The 21,530-nt window shown below is 39.2% G+C and overlaps 3 protein-coding genes across 5 annotated transcripts in view; 1 reads left to right on the top strand and 2 right to left on the bottom strand.

Moving 5' to 3' along the window:
- Nucleotides 1-14,186, bottom strand: part of DNAI7 (dynein axonemal intermediate chain 7) — an 83,110-nt gene extending 68,924 nt beyond the window's left edge. Inside the window, 2 exon segments of the mRNA XM_035256047.3 lie at nucleotides 14,031-14,062; nucleotides 14,065-14,186. Coding sequence (XP_035111938.3) covers nucleotides 14,031-14,062; nucleotides 14,065-14,122 — 90 coding nt within the window. The 5' untranslated portion in view covers nucleotides 14,123-14,186.
- LOC144577814 (uncharacterized) lies at nucleotides 11,679-19,789 on the bottom strand. Its single transcript, XM_078338155.1, has 3 exons — nucleotides 19,749-19,789; nucleotides 14,136-14,596; nucleotides 11,679-11,809 (listed from the first exon to the last, which is right to left on the bottom strand). The coding sequence occupies exons 1-2, from the start codon at nucleotides 19,787-19,789 to the stop codon at nucleotides 14,164-14,166; spliced, it is 474 nt and encodes a 157-aa protein (XP_078194281.1). The 3' UTR covers nucleotides 11,679-11,809; nucleotides 14,136-14,163.
- On the top strand, nucleotides 14,321-21,404 carry ETFRF1 (electron transfer flavoprotein regulatory factor 1). 3 transcript variants are annotated; one of them, XM_035256062.3, is made up of 3 exons: nucleotides 14,321-14,396; nucleotides 20,331-20,418; nucleotides 20,502-21,404. In XM_035256062.3, exons 2-3 carry the CDS (start codon nucleotides 20,368-20,370, stop codon nucleotides 20,721-20,723), a joined length of 273 nt encoding a protein of 90 aa, XP_035111953.1. In that variant the 5' UTR covers nucleotides 14,321-14,396; nucleotides 20,331-20,367; the 3' UTR covers nucleotides 20,724-21,404. The 3 variants fall into 3 exon arrangements, with proteins under 3 accessions (XP_035111953.1, XP_035111956.1, XP_035111954.1); XM_035256065.3 differs by having other exon boundaries at nucleotides 14,321-14,400; XM_035256063.3 differs by having other exon boundaries at nucleotides 14,321-14,454.
- Nucleotides 21,405-21,530: the final 126 nt, after the last annotated feature.

The raw sequence follows: 21,530 nt of genomic DNA, 5'->3' as shown, positions 1-21,530 counted from the left end.
TTTTTAAGAGATAAGGTCTTGCTCTGTCATTCGGGAAAGAATGGGAGTGCAGTGGTGTGATCATAGCTTACTGTAATCTCAAACTCCTGGGCTCACACAATTCTTCCTCCTCAGTCTCAGTAGTAGCTGAATTATAGATGCATGCCATCACATCGGGCTAATTTTTTATTTTTATTTTTTGTAGAGATGGGGTCTTGCTATGTTTCCCAGACTGGTCTTGAACTCCTGGCCTCAAGTGATCCTTCTGCCTCAGTTTCCCAAAGTGTTGGGATTACAGGTGTGAGCTACTGCATCCAGCTAAGACCTCAAACTATATAAACCCTAAAAGAAAACTATGGAAAACTCTTCTAGGCATGGGCCTAGGAAAATAATTTATAACTAAGACCTCAAAAGCAACTACAACAAAAACAAAAGTTGATGAATGGGGCTTAATTAAACGAAAGAACTGCATAGCAAAAGAAACAACTACAACACTTAACAGACAACACTTACAGAAACAACAGTTAATAGACAACAAACGAAATAGGAGAAAATATTTTCAAACTATGCCTGTGACAAAGGACAAATATTCAGAATTGATAAGCAACTTAATAAGAAAAAAAAGGCCCCATTGAAAAGTGGGCAAAGGACATGAACAAATACTTCTCGAAAGAAGACATACAAGTGGCAACAAACATGAAGAAATGTTCAAGATTACTAATTAGAGAAATGTAAATTAAAACCACAGTAAGATACCATCTCACACTAGTCAGACCGTCTACTATTAAAACATTAAAAAAAGGTGTTGGGCCGGGCGCGGTGGCTCAAGCCTGTAATCCCAGCACTTTGGGAGGCCGAGGCAGGTGGATCCCGAGGTCAACAGATGGAGACCATCCTGGTCAATATGGTGAAACCCCGTCTCTACTAAAAATACAAAAAATTAGCTGGGCATGGTGGCGCATGCCTGTAATCCCAGCTACTCAGGAGGCTGAGGCAGGAGAATTACCTGAACCCAGGAGGCGGAGGTTGCGGTGGGCCAAGATCGCACCATTGCACTCCAACCTGGGTAACAAGAGCGAAACTCCGTCTCAAAAAAAAAAAGGTGTTGGTGAGGATGCAGAAAAAAGGGAACTGTTGGTGGGAATGTAAATTAGTTCAGCCCCTATTGAAAACAGTATGAAGATTTATTGAAGAATTAAAAATCTACCATTCAACCCAGCAATCCCACTACTGGATATCTGTCGAAAAGTAAACAAGTTTTTTTTTCAAAAAGACACCTACACTCATATTTTATTATAGTACTAGTCACAATAAGGAAATCATGGAATCAACCTAATCAACAGTGGATTGGATAAAGAAAATGTAGGGTGTGGTAGCACACACCTATAGTCCCAGCTACTCAGGAGGCTGAGGTGGGAGGATTGCTTGAGCCTAGGCGGTCAGGGCTGCAGTAAACTATGATCATGCCACAGCACTGCAGCCTGGGTGACAGAATGAGACTGTCTACCAAAAAGGAAAAAAAAAAAAAAAAAGAAAGCCAGATGTGATGACTCTCATGCCTTTAATTCCAGCACTTTGGGAGGCCCAGGTGAGAGGATCAACTAACCCCCAGAGTTTGAGACCAACCTGAGTAACACAGAATGACCTCATCTCTGAATTTTCTTTTTTGCTTTTCGTTTTTCTTTTTTAACATGCTAGATGTGTGCTGGTGCACATCTGTGGTCCCTGCTATTTGAGAGGCTGAGGTGGGAGGATCGCCTGAGCCCAGGAAGTCAAGGCTACTGTAAGCTGAGATCATACCACTGCACTTCAGCCTGGGAAACAGAGTGAGACACTGTCTCAAAAGCAAAGAAAGAAGAGGAAGGAAGGGAAAGGGAAGGGGAGGGGAGGGGAGAGAGAAGAGGAGGCAAGAGAGAAGAGAAGAGGAGATAAGAAAAGGAAGGAAAGCAAGCAAGCAAGCAAGAAAGTGAGGTATGTATACAACAGTGCACACTATGCAGACATAAAAAGAATGAAATTATGTCCTTTGCAGCAACATGGATGCAGTTGGAGGCCATTACCCTAAGAGAATTAAAGCAGAAACAGAAAACTAAATACTGCATGTTCTCACTTGTAAGTGGAATTGAAAAATGGGTACACATGGACATAAAGGTGGAAAACAATAGACACTGGGGACACCAAAAGAGGGGAAGGAGCAGGGGCAAGGGTTGAAAAACTACATATTGGGACTAAGTTCACTATTTTTTTTTTTTTTTGAGACGGAGTTTCGCTCTTGTTACCCAGGCTGGAGTGCAATGGCGTGATCTCGGCTCACCGCAACCTCTGCCTCCTGGGTTCAGGTAATTCTCCTGCCTCAGCCTCCTGAGTAGCTGGGATTACAGGCACGCGCCACCATGCCCAGCTAATTTTTTGTACTTTTAGTAGAGACGGAGTTTCACCATGTTGACCAGGATGGTCTCAATCTCTTGACCTCGTGATCCAGCTGCCTCGGCCTCCCAAAGTGCTAGGATTACAGGCTTAAGCCACCACACCCTGCCTGGAATCTTTATTCTTAAAGTGGCTGTTTGTAAAAAGATTATTGTTAGATTTTACTCTTTATCCCATCTGACAATCTTTCTCTTTTAACAAAAGTAATAGATCCATTTATATTCCACGTATTTACTGATGCATTTGGGCTTAAATATACTATCTTATTTTTGGGTGTTATTCTTTTGGTATTCTTTCTTGGTAACCTTTCAACTGATTTTTAAAATTATTCCACTATGTTCTCTCTACCTGTTTGGAAGTTATACACTGCATAATTTTAATGGCTGCTGTAGAAAGTCAATATATCTACTATATCAACATCTGTATCCTCTTTCCCACCTTAACTCAGCTTAACCCAATCTATCCTTCCCCTATCAAATGATGCATTAGTATTTTCATGCATGTTTTAAATAATTTTATTGAGATATAATTCACATACCATGCAATTCACTCATATAAAATGTGCGATTTAATGGTTTCTAGTATATTCACAGAGTTGTGTAACCCTTACCACAATCCATTTTAGAACATTTTTCATCATCCCAAAATATAAATCTTATACTCATTAGTAGTTCTTCTCCACTTCTTCCCAACCCCTAGCTCATGGAAACTATTAATCTACTTTCTGTCTCCAGATTTGCCTCTTCTAGATAATTCATATAATTGGAATCAGGTAAAATGTGGTCTTTTGTGACTGTCTTCTTCCATTTAGCATGCTTTCAAGGTTCATCCATGCTGTTTCATGTATCAGTACTTCCTTCTTATGGCCAAATAATATTCCAGTGTATGGATATACCAAATTTTGTTTACTGATTAATCAACTGATGAACATCTGAGTTGTTTGCTGTCATGTATCTTAGCTTTTTTAAACTCATAGGCTTTTTATTATGATTACTGTTTTATACCTTACATGTATAATCTGTTTTGCAGGTAGCAAACTCAGTTTTTATTTGTGAAAAAATGTTTTTATTATTTTTTCTTATTTTAGCTGGTACAGAATTCTAAGTTGGCAGTTATTTCCTTTCAGCACACTGAAGATATCATTCCACAGTCTGGCTTTCATTTTTGCTATGAAGTCCAAAGCCCAAGTTCTGCCCAGCTCTGCAAATGCCCTCACGATAAAAACTGCTTTAGGCTGGGCATGGTGACTCATGCCCGAAATCCCAGCACTTTGGGAGGCCAAAACAGGAGAATTGCTTGAGCCCAGGAGTTTGAGACTGGCCTGGACAATACTTTAGGATCCCATCTCTAAGAAAAAAAAAAATTGCCAGGCATGGTGGCACATGGTTGTAGTACCAGCTACTCAGGAGGCTGAGGTAGGAGGATCACTTGAGCCTAGGAGGTCGAGGCTACAGTTAGCTGTGATTACACCACTGTACTCCAGCTTTTGTGACAGAGCAAGATCCTGTCTCTAAAATAAACAAAAAACAAAAACAGCCTGGGCATGGTGGCTCATGCCTGTAATCCCAGCATTTTGGGAGGCCGAGGCAGGTAGATCGTCTGAGCTCATGAGTTCAAGACCACCCAGTGCAACATGGTTAAACCTCATCTCTACCAAAAATACAAAAAATTAACCTGGTACGGTGGAAAGCACCTGTAGTCTCAGCTACCTGGAAGGCTGAGGCAGGAGATTCACTTGAGCCCCAGAGGCGAAGGCTGTAGTGAGCTGAGATCGAGCCACTGTACTCCAGCTTCAACTCGATAGTGAGACTACATCTCCAACAAACAAAAACACTTGTAGTGCTTCCATTACTTCTTCAGTTCATGTCTTCACTCAACGTTTTTTCCTGATAATTCCTTCCTATCTTAATCGGTTCTTAAATCTTTTAAGATAATAGCTTTGATCTACAGGTATGTATTATAGTGAGCATTATTTATTGTTTTTAGCAGAAAGGGTGGTCCAAAAAATCTTAAGCCTAATATAATGGAAATGGAAAGATCAAAATAATATTTTTCATAACTTTTTTATCTTAACACTTTCACCAAAATCTTAAAGCTGCAGATTTAGCTCATTTGAAGAATTAAAAATGTCTACTATTTACCTAATTGGCAAAACTGTTTTCACACTTAAAGAGCAGCATCAGACTTACTTTCTATCAGACAGTCTGACTTCATTTTTTTGGTACAAATAAATATGTTTATATGCACCCTCATGGCAATCCGTCTCATTTCTGATTATGAGCCAGGTATAAATTGATTTAATTCCCTCATACATTGTTTTAAAAAGATGCAATTTTAATGTCCTGAACTTTATAGCATTTATATTTTAGTGTCAGCACTGAATGTTCCCTAAAAACCGGGACTAATTCTTTGGCAACTGAAGCCTGTTTGTGAAGACAGTGTTCCTAAATGAAAATAGAATTTAAAGTACAGGTTATAGCAATAAGGACCTCCCTTTTGCCATTCATTACAGTCCCATTCCTGGGGGTAATTGAGCACCATTTTGATCAAATAAAATACAATCAATTCAAATAAAAGTATTAAAAGTTTTGTAAAATCTCTTCACAGTTGTATTTCCTTTTTGTTTGTTTTTTGAGACGGAGTCTCACTCTGTTGCCCAGGCTGGAGTCCAGTGGCGCAGTCTTGGCTCACTGCAGTCTCTGCCTCCCGAGTTCTGCCTGCCTCAGCCTCTGAGTAGCGGGGATTATAGGCACTCACCACCACGCTTGGCTAACTTTCGTATTTTTAGAAGAGACAGGGTTTTACCATCTTGGCCAATCTGGTTTTGAACTCCTGATCTTGTAATCAATCCACCTCAGCCTACCAAAGTGCTGTGATTACAGGCGTGAGCCACTGCACCCTGCCCATAGTTGTATTCCTAAGCACAAATTTGAATATCAAAATTGTATTAATAATGCCATTTTCTTGAGTGGAAGAAAGGCGTAAATTATCAACTGAGAATAACTGGAATCATCTAGGTATTCAACAATTTGTAAGGCAATTCCTCTCACAGTCTAATTAATCACTGTCTTCTGTATTTCATGTCATTTCTGATAAAAATATATTAATATAAATGCAGTAATGTGTGTTTTAACAGTACTTCAGGTACTGTAACCTTTTCTATAGTTTTACACAATTTTCTAGCTTTTGTGATGAACGGTACTAATTTAAATTACATGAAGTTTCAAAAGGCAACTTTAAAATCTGCACAAAAATATTACACTCACATTTTTAATGACACCCTAATCCTTTTTCACTAAAAAAATTAATATTATATTTGTGGTGTGATACCAAAACGTTGATTATTATCAAACAATAGTACCAAAAAAAATCTCTCACAATGTAACTTGATCAATTTTTTGGTACCATCATTTGATAGTAATCTAATGGGCAATGTAACTAAACAAAAATTATCACCACTTCACACTAAAATATGTAGAGATTCACAGTGTCTCAAAACTTCTAATGACACATTTCACCACTTCCAAAAGGACAGGTATGGCAGACAAAAACAGGAAGTCCTTGGTGGCTTGATTAAAGAAAGCTTTGCCAACATCAATGTTTTGAATTGTCTGATGGTATCACATCCCAGGCCCAAGGGTAATGAATCACACTAAGTATGAGAGTAGCGGTGGCTCACGCCTGTAATCCCAGCACTTTGGGAGGCTGAGGCGGGTGGATCACGAGGTCAAGAGATCGAGACCATCCTGGCCAACATGGTGAAACCCTGTCTCTACTAAAAATAGAAAAATTAGCTGGGTGTGGTGGTGTGCACCTGTAATCCCAGCTACTTGGGAGGCTGAGGCAGGGGAATCACTTGAACCCGGAAGGTGGAGGTTGCATGAGCCAAGATCTTGCCATTGCACTCCAGCCTGGCAACAGAGTGAGACTCCATCTCAAAAAAAAAAAAAAAAAAGAATGAGAATAGGTAACAGAGAAGCTTTGCTTTGTAAAGAAGGGTGATTGCAACAGAGGAGGATGCAATGGTAAAAAGGCAGGACCTTATGTCTACTTTTTTTCAGGAAAATGTAAATATGGAAGTCAATCTTCTGGAGATTGATTTCCATAAAACTGTGTCCTTGCATCCTTAGAAAATCTTTGTACACCTGTGAGAGTATGTTTTACTTCTCAGTTTGAAGACTTCTAACCTATACTGCTTTAATAGGTTCCTAAAGGGTATTTCTACTTTTACTCTTGTATCTCCTACAGTGAATTTTCCACATGCCAATCACACTGATCCTTTAAAAATGTAAATCAGATCATGTTACTCTTCCATTTACAACTTTCCCAGGCTGCCTATCACACTCACAATAAAACCCAAACACTTGGCCGGGTGCAGTGGCTCATGCCTGCAATTCCAGCACTTTGGGAGGCCAAGGAGGGCAGATCACCTAAGGTTGGGAGTTCAAGACCAGCCTGACCAACATGGAGAAACCCCATCTCTACTAAAAATACATAATTAGTTGGGCGTGCTGGCACATGCCTGTAATCCCAGCTACTCAGGAGGCTGAGGCAGGAGAATCGCTTGAACCTGGGAGGCTGAGGTTGCGGTGAGCCAAGATCGTGCCATGAGCCAAGATCGTGCCATTACACTCCAGCAGCCTGGGCAACAAGAGCGAAACTCCATCTTTAAAAAAAAAAAAAAAAAAAAAAAAAACCACTTTACCACGGCTTACTTGGCCATGAACTGCAAACCAGCTCCTGCTTAACTACTATCTGTCTCCATGCCATGTTTTTATCTTTCACTTTCTATCTCACACAGTCTGTTATAACCACACTGGCATTTCAACAAGGTCATTCTAAACTATGATTCTTTGCAACAGCTATTTCTCCTGTTTAGCCTACTCATTCCCCCAGGTAATTACTGACCTATTCCCTTGTTTCATCCAGGTATCTTCTTAAATTTTCCTTCCTTAATCACATTATGTAAAATAGCATTATCATTAGCCCCACCCCACATTTTTTTATGACCTCTTACTTGGTCACTATGTATTAAAAGCTATCTGAAATTACACTATTTATTTTCCTGTCTCACCTCCCACCCTCAAGTTGAATGTAAGCTTCATGAGGGCAGGAACTTCATCTTACTACTGTTCACTTAATGCCTTGAACACTGCTCAATCAATGAAATAAATATTCTTCCATGTTTGCAAGAACTTATATATAAAAATCTTCGTTGCTGCCTTGATTGTGATAGCAAAAAATAGGGCCAACATAAAAATCATGTTGCCTACTTTCAATGGAATATGATGCAGCCCTGAAAAAGAGTGAGGCAATTTCAATACACCAAAACAAAAAGTTCCCCAAGGTATACTCCACTGAACCTAAGATGGCATCAGATGTAAGATGTATTTATTAAAGCTAAAGAAGGAAATAACACCTAAGATGGGAGTTAAAGGCAACACCTGTATAAAACTGAATATAGGGAAAGACAATCCCACAACACAGTAATGCACAGCAAAAATAAATAAATAAATAAAACCTTGCATATCTCAACTCTGACACTGGTAGAAGGAAGAAAAAAATTTCCTGAGAATTTAAACCACAAGCCAGTTCATGTGGATTTGCAATCTAACTCATACCATTGGTGTGGGCTCAAACCCTCAGGCATAGAATTTAAAAGTAGTATAAGGCTGGGAATAAGCCCAAGTGACACAAGTAAACATCCTCTGTTAAAGAAAGGGATGTCAATCCAGGACTACAATGATTGTGAGATGCTATTATAAGACACATCTCAATTTCAGTAATGGTAAAATGTAAAGAGCCAAGTATCCTACAATTGATAAAATATTATTAAGGGAAAAATAGAAGGTGCAGAATGCTCCCATACATGGTGAGAAAAGGGGTCTGGGTGTGTCTGTGTGTGCACCCTTTAATGTTTAGAAAATTTATGAAAAGGTGTACGGTGGTTATAGGAGTGCAGATCAAATGTCTTGGGTAGAAGAAAAGTTTCAATTGCATAATGCTATTTTAATTTTGTATCATGTGTGCTTATTAATTTTCCCTTAAGAAGACTATAAAAAGGCAGAAAGTATAAAACATCCTTCAATGTTTTCCTGCTTATACAGTTAATTCCCTTTATAGATCACCTCACCTCCAAACTGCAATATTTAAAAATGAAATAATTAAAAAGTAAGCGATTTCTTCTCTTGAACTGAGAGGCGGAGGTTGCAGTAAACCAAGATTGCACCACTGCGCTCCAGCCTGGGCAACAGAGTGAAACTGTCACAAAAAAAAAGTAAGTGATTTCTTCCTTGGGTTTGTCATCAAATTTCTTTCAGAGAAACAATACTATAAGCATAATAATCCACCCATGTATATGATAAAGCACCAAAGTAATTTAGAACAATGAGTTTTCAGATTTAAAATGATGCCTCTAAGATTTCACAGTCAAAAGCAAGAAAATGAATGTCTACACAAATCAATGAATGACTGTAGACACACATAAGCCCTCCAGAATGCTCCCCCCAAAAGAATGCTTCCAGAGCCTTCACAAGTTTTGTTTAGTTATATCCACAGTTCCTAAAAGAATATCAGGTTGGTCATGGGTCCAAGTGACTGACAGAAGCAAACACAAAAGGCACTCAACAGTATTTTTTAAAGAAATGCTTAACTGTATAAATATTAAATACACTTTATATAAACATTTCCTTTAAGGAGCCCAAGTGTTTTTAAGGGTGGTAGATTAAATGGGGTTTCACATATTCACTCAACAAATACTGACTGAATTTCTACTATGTGCCAGGCACTGTGCTAAATATTATGGATGTAAAAATAAAAATGACATGCTCCTGACCTTGAAAAGCTCATCATTATAAATAATTACAATAAAATGATAGAAGGGTTATAACTGAGGTATGTATGAATGCAGGTGCTATGAAAACCTAAGAGTATAAGCCAGGCATGGGGGCTCACGCCTGTAATCCTAACATTCTGGGAGGCTGAGACGGGAGGATCACTTGAAGTCAGGAGTTTAAGACCAGCCTGGCCAACAAGGTGAAACCCTCTGTCTACCAAAACATACAGATATTAGCCAGGCATGGTGGCACGTGCCTGTAATCCCAGCTACTCAAGAGGCTGAGGTGGGAGAATTCCTTGAACCCAGGAGGCAGAGGTTGCAGTAAGTCAAGACCGCACCACAGCACTGCAGCCTGGGTGAAAGAGTGAGACTGTCTCGAAAAAACAAAATAAAAAACAAGAAAACAGAGTATAATTGATTCTGTAACAGAACACAATGGGAAAATTTACAGAGAAGTGACGTTTGAGATACGCCTTAAAGCAGGCATTCCAGACCCAAATTCCTGCTGGGACCAAGCAGGTAAATAAAGTAAGATATTTGGTTATGGTCCAGACTATCGCAAATTGAAGATTTCATGCATTCCTCAAAGGGATAGCTGTTATGCAGCCCAGCCACTTGTTGCTTTATAGGACTATTTAGGCCCAGTGTTTTTAATTTCAATAAAAAATGTTTCCAATTTTTTAAAGAATAGGTGGAAATCAGATTTTTGCATGAAAATCGGTTGGCAACTAATTTTTTTTTTTAACCACTTCTAAGGTCAAACAAAATACATCTGCAGGGTAAACGTGGCCTGCCAGCCAATAGATTATAATCTCCAATTTGACATATAAATCTACAAAGTAAAGGAGAGAGAAAAAGGCATTCTGGACATATAGAGCACTACATCGTTTATTGAACTCAAACTTCTAAACAGTACCAAAAAAACACCAAGTCTGTGTTATCATGCAACCCATTTAAAGTCATATTACCTTAGATTTCACTTTCAAGCCACAGCACATTTTATAATGAAAATTTTATGTATATGTCTGGTGTGAAGAAAAAGGGGTTCTTCAGCCAACATTTTCTAGAGCAGAAGTAGCAAAAAGTCTCAAATCTGGACATAAGTAAACATTAAAAGCTATTTTTAAAAGTATTTGTGAAATCAGAACTCTCTTATGTCAAATTTGAAATGTGTCCTATTGTTGTAAAGGATTATTCCATGATTTAAACAGCATTCATGTCTAAAAAGTAAGCTTAGTAAAGTCTATAAAACTATAAAAATATTTTATAATTCTGCAAATATTCTATTCATACACTGTAAATGATTACACAACTATCTATTTTGAAAAAATTTCTACATACCTTTTTCGGTTTGGGACCCTAAAAGTTGGAAAACAAAATAATTTATCAATATTAAAGAGAATTCTGATACTTTTAAAAAAACTATCATGATTATGTAAGGTGTTAAACTTAGAAGCAGCTTGGTAAAAGGCAGAAGGGAACTCTCTGTACCATTTGTAACTTTTCTTGCAAATCTAAAATTATCCCAAAACAGAAAGTTTTTTTAAAAAGAATTCAGACAAAACTACAAATAGTATAGGAAAACTAAGCTCACCTACTGAAGCATTTTTATATGTAGATTTTACACTATTTCTTAGGACAATCAATGATCCATGTTTAATAAAATGCCCTGTTACTTAACAGAGTACTAGTAAAGAAGGCACTGGTTTAAAGGTTCAAAGGACAATATATCATTGACCAATTACTGGCACTAATATCAAATTTGCATGTGTGGGAATGATCTCACAAAGAAATAACTTTTCTGTAAAGTTAGGCTGATGGTTTTTATAGAAAGGGAATCTGTTATTTTACGCACACAAAACGGCCTTAAAGGCAGTGGAGATAAAACAGTAGAGACTTTGCTGCCATATAATTTTTACAAATAGATTCTATTTCATCATATTTTCTATTAATTAATAGTTAACATATTTCTATTGTGAAATAAGTACTAAGCAGCTGAATATGTAAATAGCATTGCTCTGGTTCTCAAGTAGCCATATTTTAAAGATGGGCAAATTGTCACTTCTCACTTGTACTTTTAATATAAATTGGGTTTGGGGTAAGTACATATCCTCATTTCTCTTACATGTCATAAGGGCCACTATGTAGTGAAGTAGTTCTCAAAGTTCAAAGGGCATACGAATCATGTGCGAAGCTTGTTAGAAATGCGTATTTCTGGACTAAACGTGTATACACTCACTTCTCTTCCTATACTGTGGTTCAGAACATGTTATGGGTTGAATTGTATCCCTAAAAAAAATCATATGTTGTCTGGGCATGGTGGCTCACACCTGTAATCTCGGTACTTTGGGAAGCCGAGGCGGGTGGATCACCTGAGGTCAGAAGTTCAAGACTAGCCTGGCTAACTACTAAAAATATAAAAATTAGCTGTGTGTGGTGGCATGCACCTGTAACCCCAGCTACTCAGGAGGATGAGCCAGGAGAATCACTTGAACCCAGGAGGCAGAGGTCGCAGTGAGCCGAGATCGCGCCATTGTACTTCAGCCTGAGCAACAGAGCAAAACTCTGTCTCAAAAAGAAAAAGAAAAAGAAAAAAATCATATGTTGGCTGGGGGCACGGGCTTACTCCTATAATCCCAGCATTTTGGGTAGTCAAAGTGGGAGAATCATTTGAGCCCATGTGTTTGAGACCAGCCTGGGCAACAAAGCAAGACCCTGCCTCTAAAAAAATTTTTTTTAATTAGCTGGATGTGGTGGTATGTGCCTTGTACTCCCACTCTGTATTCAGGAGGCTGAATTCAGAAAATTGCTTGAACCAGGGAGGCTGAGGCTGCAGTAAGCCATGGTGGTACCACTGCACTCCAGCCTGGGTGACAAAGGGAGACAGTCTCAAAACAAAAAGAGAAATTCATATGTTGAAATCCTGATCCCCAGTACTTCAGAATTTGACCTAATTGGAGAGAGGGTCATTGTTGATTTTATTAAATTAAAATCAAGCCATGCTGAATAAATTAAGATGAGGCCATACTGAATAGGGTGGGTCCCTAATCCAATATGAATTTGTGTCCTTATATAATAATAATAAAGGAAACTTGGACATATATTCTCTGATGGAGAATGCCATGTGTTACCAATTTTGTGTTACCCCATTTTAGACACTTCAGTTTGTACAGTTGTAAAGCCATATTGTAAAGCCAAGGAACTACTAAAAGCCAGGAAAGAAGTCTGAACAGATCTCCCCCTAAGGCCTTCAGAGGTATCACAGACCTGCTGACACTATGATCTGGGACTTCCAATCTCCGTAAATGTGAGGCAATAAATTTCTTTTCCTTAAGCCACTCAGTTTGTGGCAATTCCTTACTTATGAAACTAACACAGATTTGGGAGTTGAGTGGATTTCTGGAATCTGCATTTTTAACAAGTACTGCGGGCCACACTTTGGGAAACATTGGGAGAAGGATCTAAGAAGAAACTTAGGCAACAAATTGGAAAGTAACAAATAGATGCTTACTGTTCTCCCAATTTATTAGCAATTGTAAATTCGCTTAAGGTCCATTTGCATTCTGCCAGGAATGCTCTCCACTCCCTATTTCTTCCCACCATTTGTGAAAACTCATATTTTTACTTTAGACAGGTTGAAAAGTACCACTCTTTCCTCCCCTTGTTTCCCTCACTGAAATTTTATCATTTCCAACTTTGTGTTACCCCATTTTAGACACTTCAGTTATTACAGTTGTAAAGCCATATTGTAATTAATTTGTTTTATCTGTATCCCATAAGCAGGGTTGTCATCATATTCTTGGTATCCTTGGCTTCTAGCCCAGTGCCAAGTACAAAGAATGCACTCCATATTTTCCCTTAATTAATGAATTTAATTAAGGAATTACATTCTCCACTTCTTCTGGTTTTAATAATAGAAAATATCTTGATGGAAACCACATTGAAAAAAAATCAGAGGTCGGGCGCGGTGGCTCACGCCTGTAATCCTAGCACTTTGGGAGGCCAAGGCAGGTGGATCACGAGGTCAGGAATTCAAGACCACCCTGGCCAAGATGGCGAAACCCCATCTTTACTAAAAATTACAAAAAAAAAAAAAAAAAATTAGCTGGGCATGGTGGCAGGTGCCTGTAAACTTAGCTACTCAGGAGGCTGAGGCAGAGAATTGCTTGAACCTGGGGGCCGGAGGTTGCAGTGAGTGGAGATTGCACCCTTGCACTCCAGCTTTGGCGAATGAGCGAGACTCCATAAAAACAAACAAATAACAAAGGAAAGAAAGAAAAGAAGAAAGAAAGAGAAAGAAAGAAAGAAAATCAGAACAGAGATACTCTCATAGCTATATATTGGCCTGTCTCCTTGGTGAAAATATGGCAGTTGAGGAGTCCAGAAAAACAAAATGAGAAGCTTTATCATATTTAACTAATGCAGGGTGAGTACTTGAATCACAAAGCAATTCATATTCCCACAAAAGACAACATAAAACATCTTTTCAAAGCAGAGTAAACTGCATCAGCTTTTAACTGCTAGAGAGGTACTAAAACATTTCCGCCAAGTTGCAATAAGAGAGAATTTAGTAGGAACGTCTATCCTTACTGGAAGTTACTAGCTTGGGACCCATTTTCAAGCTTAGCAACATTAGAGATCAGGATACCGTGTGACAGCTTTGACTACCTCCCGTTTGCAGAAACTGGTTTGGGACTCCTACCTGTCCGCCCGAGCCAGGTAAGGAAAGTCATTGCTGAGAAGAGGGCCAACCCACCCCGGGGTTTGAGTTCTTTCCCAAACCAACCCGCTCGGCTGTAATATATGACCGGCTCTTATTGCATCATTTAACACTGGTGAAGCAGAATCAATGGTCGCTCCTCCACCCGTCTGCTTCATTTGCTCTGCTCACCATTAGAAGTCAAGTTCCGCCGCCGTAGTCAGCAAAGCCTGAGCTCAGATTGTGTGGACGGAAGCTCCTGGGTTGTCCGGACGACAGGCCCCGCCCACTCGAGCTCTATCAAAAGTGCGCAGCTGCGCTGGGGCCCTTCCGGCCGGCGCCCCGCCCCCTTCGTTGCAGCTTGCCCCACCTCCCCCAACCCCGCCCCGCTTCGCAGTCGACGGACTGAGGGTCGAAGTCTTGGAGGCTGTAACTGCTCCGGCGTGCGGAAAAGTGCGTGAGTGCCGCCGCCGGGGAGTTTTGTTCGGTTCCCGGATTCTGGGGTCTGGAGGTGAAGTGTGCTCTGGGCGAGGACCACCGGGTGTGGGGAAGAGGGTTCTGAGCGTCTCTGACGTTGACAGATTATTTCCTGGAGTGTGTTGGTGGGCGATCTTTCAGTGAAGGTTTCGAGAAGGAAGGGAACCGGCTTGAGACTGGTTCAAGCAGCGGATACCCAGTGGGCTGCCTGGGCCACTGCGGTTTAGGCCAGCAGGGGGATGGGGCTCGTTTGACAATTTAAAGAGGGAAGTAAGTTGGCTCCAGGAAGGTTGATTATTTTAAGAATAATGATCTTCGGATTCCTCTCTGCTCTATTGTTTACTTTCTGTGCAGCCTAAGTGCCCTTTTTCCTAAGAGCGCCCTAAACAAGAATTGAATATGAAGTAATTCCTGGGTAAAGTATTCCTTAACATGAAGATCGCTGAGGCCCCAAAAACTCATTAGTTTCCCAAGGTCACAGACTAATTGTACTAACCAGTAGCACAACCTTCAGAATTTCAGTCTCCTCCCACATGAAGAAACGCTGGCACCTTCCACCAATAGGAAAACTAGAATTAAGTGAGGCTGTTTTCCTCAAGCCCGACTGAGTTCTCTATAATTTTAGGGCATACCTACACCCTGTTTTAGCATTATGAGACCTGAAATACTTCTAAATTACTGGCACCATTTCTCATCTCTGAATTCTAAGTTTAGAATGCTCGATCCCTTCCAACGTTACTGACTACATGCATTATTCATAAATAGTAGGACCAAGCTAGTCTTTGTGGGTTAAAGTGTTGTCATACCCATTATAACAAATCCAGGTTGTGTAATATTTATTAGTATTTCACATCCATATCCTGGTAGCAAGATAAAAAATTTTAATAGCGACTTTGTACAGAGTTCTTATTCAGTTTACCGTAGCTATTTGGTATGGAAGTTAAGATTTCCTTTTAAATTAGTTTCAGTAAAACTAATGTTTAATGATAAAACACCTCAGTCAACTCAAATTAGACTTGATGGGGGTAAGGAGATGGTACAGTCATTCCAAGGTACCTTAAAATAGTGGGGCTTTTAGAGGAGAGGCTTTACTGAAGCTCTCACTCTACCCCATGGGGAAGAATGATTAACAACCTTGGGCACCATCACCCCCAATAAGATGACAATTCTCCATTAGCTCAGAACTGGAACTGGTTAAGTCTTAACTCAGCGTAGAACTACTGGGGGGAAAAAGCTATCAATGGGCACTGCAGCCCCTCTCTTATCCAGCCAACACCTCCAAGTTCTCAAAATCATAGGTGGCTTCTTTTAGTCCTTAACTCACCTGGCTCTTAAAACAGTAACCTCAATGACTTCATGCACAGTTCAGGAGCAGCCCCAGGGCCAGGCTGAACTCAATTTGTTTATTCACAACTTTGTGAACCCAAGGAGACCTATTTCTCTTAATGGCTAAAATAAACCTAAATGCTTCAAGGTAAACTGCATTAATTCATATAAGTTAACGTATCAAAGAAGAACAAATGTACCTTAGCCACACTAGTTACATTTTTTCTAGGCAAGTCTTTTATAATACATAATTTGTAAAAAAGACCAACAACTAAAAAGGACAACTTAAGCCAGGTCCCTAAAAGCTTTCACAAATTACAAATTGTGAATTAAATGAAGCTGTGCTGTTCGTCAGGCATTAAACAGATTATAGTTTACAATTTGAAATTACATCTATGTAGATTTAATTTTAAATTATTTGAAAAGCACATGGTTCCTAAGAGGTGTTTGTTTGTTTGTTTGTTTTGAGATAAGAGTCTCAAAATGAATTTTGCCCAGGCAGGAGTGGTGGCACAATCATGGCTCACTATAGCCTCAACCTCCTGGGCTCAAGTGATCCTCCCACCTCAGCCTCCAAACGGCTGAGACTACAAGCACACACCACCATGCCTAATTTTTTTTTTTTTACTTTTAGTAGAGATGAGATTTCACTGTGTTGCCCAGGCTGGTCTCAAATTCCTAGGCTCAAGCCATCCTCCTACCCTGGCCTCCCAAAGTGCTAAGATTACAGGTAGAAGCCACCATACCCAGCATAAGAATCATTCTTCAATAAGATTATTTCACACTGGTAATGGCTGTATGCCAAAAGAAAAAAAAAGTTTAAAAAATGAAGTAGTTAATATAGTGGGTTAATACCCTCATCTGATTTTACTCCCTTCCAAAACTACTAAATCTATAGTAAAATAAAATTGGAAAAGTGGGGACAGGAGAAAACAGCAATAAAATGTTAGCAGCTGGAAAACAGGTGAATGAATGTGACTTAGCACACCAGAAAAACCCAATTTACTCTGCAAAATTCTCAAAAGGCACTGAAACGGAGGCCCCAAAATTGGAAATGAAGAATGAAATACATTAAAGCAGACTACATGAAAGCTATTTGAGAAACACCTCTAAGTAACTCTACTACCTTACTCCCGTAGAAGACTAGAGGTTTATTTCTGGACAAAGTATTACTAGACCCTGGACTGGGGCATCCTCAGGCATTCTAGAGTTCATAAAAAGCACACTGGAAACAAAATTAAGTGAATTTAGGTATATACAGTGCTGGATACAGGACTTGCATTCCTCTTTCATTTTGAATGTTTAATAGGCAAATCCTTAGAAGGCTGGAAGACTCTCCTCTAGGGAACTGACCAGCCCAGGAGGAGCAATCCAAGATACATGCCTGTAATCTCAGCACTTTGGGAGGCTGGGGCAGGTGGATCACGAGGTCAGGAGTTCAAGACCAGCCTAACCAACATTGTGAAACCCCATCTCTACTAAAAATACAAAAATTAGCTGGGCATGGTGGCACGTGCCTGTAACTCTAGCTACTCAGGAGGCTGAGGCAGGAGAATCACTTGGACCCAGGTGGCAGAGGTTGCAGTGAGCCGAGATCCCCACTGCACTCCAGCCTAGGCAATAGAGACTCCGTCTACAAAACAAAACAAAACAAAACAAAACAAGATACTGACATCAGAGGTTGCCCAGTAAAGACCCACTCAGAGCACCCTAAGTGAAGTTCAAAGTCCATAAGCTTCCCATATATACAGATCTAAAAAGCATTTCTGTCTTTTCAGTCATAAGACTAGACAGAAAAGAATGATCAGACTGGAAGAAAGCTCAGAAGTGATAGAGACGAAAGCAAGCAGAAAAGCAATTTGAAGTAATAGAACAGAAAATTTCAAGAAAGCAAGTATCAGTGAACTTGGAAAGAAAATAGGCCTACATAGTATGCTTGTTATGTGAATTAGCTCATAAATAGTAATAAATACAATTTTACAAGTATTAATGTAAAAGTAATGTTGGTTCTGGTGTGATTTTTTTTTCTCCCTTAAGAGGAGCCAGAAAAGCAGTAAATTTATGACCTTCAGCAAGAAAAGGTCTTGGCTTCACTGCTATGCTGGCAGCAACTGCCTTTCAGGTTTTTTCATTTATTCAAGTGCGTATTCCAAGGGTTCCCTCCCCAGAGAAGCATACCCCAAGTTCTGTGCAGCCATTGACTGGGGGCAGGTAGAGTCACCTATGCTACTCATGAATTGGTAGCCTTGGGGTTTAGATCAATTTCTACTTCCATGTGTTACCTCAGCATCTCTTAGCTCTGTTCTTAGACTTTTGCTGGCATTTCTATTACATTTTGCTGAAGTAGAATTGATAAGTGAATTACACTTATAAAGTATAATTTGATAAATTTGGTTCATATATATACACATCTATATATGCATATTTATAGATACATATGAACTATATAGTATATATACTGTATATAGTATACATGCAATTTTTGTTACCATGGCCAGAAATCAGTAGACTGGCACCTCTATTTGTAAATATATATATATTACAAATAGAGGGACCATTGCACTCCAGGCTGGGCAACAAGAGCAGAGCTCGCTCTCACAAAAAAATAAAAGTATATATATGTTGTGCGTGGGTGTGGTGTCTTACACCTGTAATTCTAGCATTTTGGGAGGCCGAGGTGGTGGCCAGATCACAAGGTCAGTAGATCAAGACCATCCGGGCCAACATGGTAAAACCCCATCTCTACTAAAATTTAAAAAAGAAAAAAAAAGCCAGGCATGGTGGCCAGCGCCTATAGTCCCAACTACTCAGGAGGCTCAGGCAGGAGAATCGCTTGAACCCAGGAGGTGGAGGTTGCAGTTAGCCAAGATCCTGCCACTGCACTCCTGCTGGGGTGACAGAGACTCTATCTCAAAAAAAAAAAAAATTGCTTCCTCCTGCCCCTTCAGAATAATTCGGTCCAAAAGCCATTATGTGGGGCTGAGCAAGGCAGGCATCTGGGGAAGGGGCATGTTGAGAGAAAGGCTGGCAAGGCAGTAGCCCAGCAGGGGGTACTGGAGCCCAAATGCAGTGAGTAGGGCCTCTGGAAGTAAGGGACTATACACAGCAGCAGCCCAGCAGGATGAGGAGGGTATCCTGTTAGGGTGAAGGACATGGTGGCACAGGTTTTTGGAATGGGAACAAAAGGTGAGCCTTATCCAGCAGCATAAGTTGCTTGAGCCCGAGTAGGCTAGGGGAAAGGAGTAATTAGAAGACAATGCATGTAGGATGGTGGCAGTGGCACTGACATTAGGTGGCAGAGCTCAGAGAGTAGTGTGTGTGCTGACTGGTGACAGCAACAGGAATTTGATTACATAGTGAGAGGAGTGATGATTATAAAAAGTAAATGTATTAAGGACAAGTGGGAACCAGACTTATTGTTGGACAAGAGTATTAAACCCATGTAAAGAGGGGAAATGAAAATAAACCCTGTAGTATTGGAATTGAATATTAGGTATCAGATTATATGGAGATTAACATAAAAAATACAACACAATACCAAAATCTGCATGTTTTATGCACTTGCAGCTTTGTCACTTAGAGGACCTGGGAACATACAGTCCCATGGTAATTAGCATTTCTAGCACCCAGAATTTGGTTTCTAAAACATTCCATCCAGATTATAGTTTCTAAATGCTATTCTCTATTAAAAGGACTAGGTTCCTTGGAGAAATAATTTTATAATGGACAACCTTAGCAAACACGACTTTAATCGGGTAATCAAAATTAACATCAATCACAATGGAACAAATTTCAATTGCATCCACCCGATGGGATGCAGTGTTAAACACTCACTATTTAATCCCCACAGCTCTGATGGGTAGTGGGAATTACTTTCTAGGTTTAGGCTTTACATGGTGCCTTTATGGAGCCTCCTCTCCTCAATAGCATTTACACATTACACAGAAAGAAGCATGATTTCTCTCACTAAATGTCACCTGTTCCTCAGGGACACCCTCTTACAGGTTGTTTCTGGCCTCTTCACCACCAATCTTACTGCCCATCTACGATTCCAACCTGCTTAACTCACTCAATTTCTGCTAGTTTTTAGCCTCCCTTTGGATAAGCACCTATCGAGAGTTGATCAGGCCTCTGCTCAATGCCCGTCCAATGGGTCTGGCCTTGCCTAGAGAGCAGGGTAAAGATAATCTCTTTTTTGATGATAAGCAAAACTCAGGTTCAGCAAAGTTAAATAATCTGTACATTATGCAGCTGGGATTTAAATCTAGTTCTAACTCACTCCACTGTGGCGAAAAAGGAGGTACACCTACCTATCTGTGACAATCCACTTTCTCTCTCATTTACTTCATATGACTTCTCACAATCATAACTGTCTTCTTTGCTTCTTATGTCTCCTGTAGGAAAAGTTAATTCTGTGACAGTAGGTTATTTTATCTGATGTGTTTATAACTATATCCCAGTAAATGGAACAAAAAAGTTCTCAAGAAATATTGAATGTAAAAAAAGTTAGTTTTCTAAATGTATATAACCTTTTTTCTTTCTAAGACTACAATGCAGCTAACTACAAATTTTCCTTTTCTTTAGGTATGGTATGCATAAAAGTGGATAATTTACAGGATAAATGAAAATGGCCAATTCTTTAAGAGGAGAAGTATTAAATCTTTATAAAAATGTAAGTAATTATGTTGCCAATTTTATAAAACTATTATTATATGACATGGATTGTTTAGAAATCTACAATCTTTCTTTTTGAAGCTGCTGTATCTTGGACGAGACTATCCAAAAGGAGCAGACTATTTTAAAAGGCGTTTGAAGAATGTTTTCCTTAAAAACAAAGATGTGAAGAATCCAGAGAAGATCAAAGAACTTATTGCACAGGGTGAATTTGTAATGAAAGAGCTAGAAGCCTTATACTTCCTTAGGAAATACAGAGCTATGAAGCAACGCTATTATTCAAATACCAACAAAACTACTTGATCATTACTACTTTAATTTAGCTGACAATCAGTGCCAGCTGTTTATGTATACCAGCTATTGTAAAATAATTCTAACGTAAAATGGGAAGATACACGTTGTGTAAAAAAATCCGTGAGCTGCCCTACTGAACTACGTAGGTTTCAGCTTCTGTTCATACTGAGAGTTTTATAACCAACTTTATGCTCAATTTTGATATGAAAATAGCAATTTAGCTATACCACCACTTATAATGAGCACCCAATTTTAAATGAAAATATACACTTAATTCTGTAACTTAATAGGACTTAGCCAATTATTTTTAGCTTATTTCTCCATTTTACTGATCAGAATGCCATTTACTGAACATTGAATAAGCAAAATAATTTACATACTTATTTCTCTTAATTTTTGAATGGATCCCTTATTTTTTCACCCAATTTGGTACATTAACTGCACATATTCAAGGTTCACTACAAAACAAAAAGTTCCTGGTAATGATTTAAGTGTAGTTATAGAAGTAATAATATGCATGGAGTCATTACTTCTGCCTTGAAATAGTCTGCTGGTGACAAGCATTACATACATAACTATTCAATTATTTCCATTATTAATGTTATTGCTGCTACCTTTGGGCCTAAAACCAATTACCTATTGTGTATCAATTACCTTCTTTGATAAAAGGAAATAAATAATGTTATTCTATTATTTTGTCATAAAAGCCAACTTGTTTTGCATCTACTTCTAAATACGGTTTTAAGTTTAAGCAAACACACCATGACAAAGTATCCACAACACGTTTTATAAATAAAGGATATTTCTAACTGACAA

This window comes from Callithrix jacchus, chromosome 9, assembly GCF_049354715.1.
Source record: "Callithrix jacchus isolate 240 chromosome 9, calJac240_pri, whole genome shotgun sequence".
Lineage (NCBI taxonomy): Eukaryota > Metazoa > Chordata > Mammalia > Primates > Cebidae > Callithrix > Callithrix jacchus.
The sequence above is the reverse complement of the archived record's forward strand: the minus strand, read 5'-3'. Positions and strand labels throughout refer to the sequence as shown.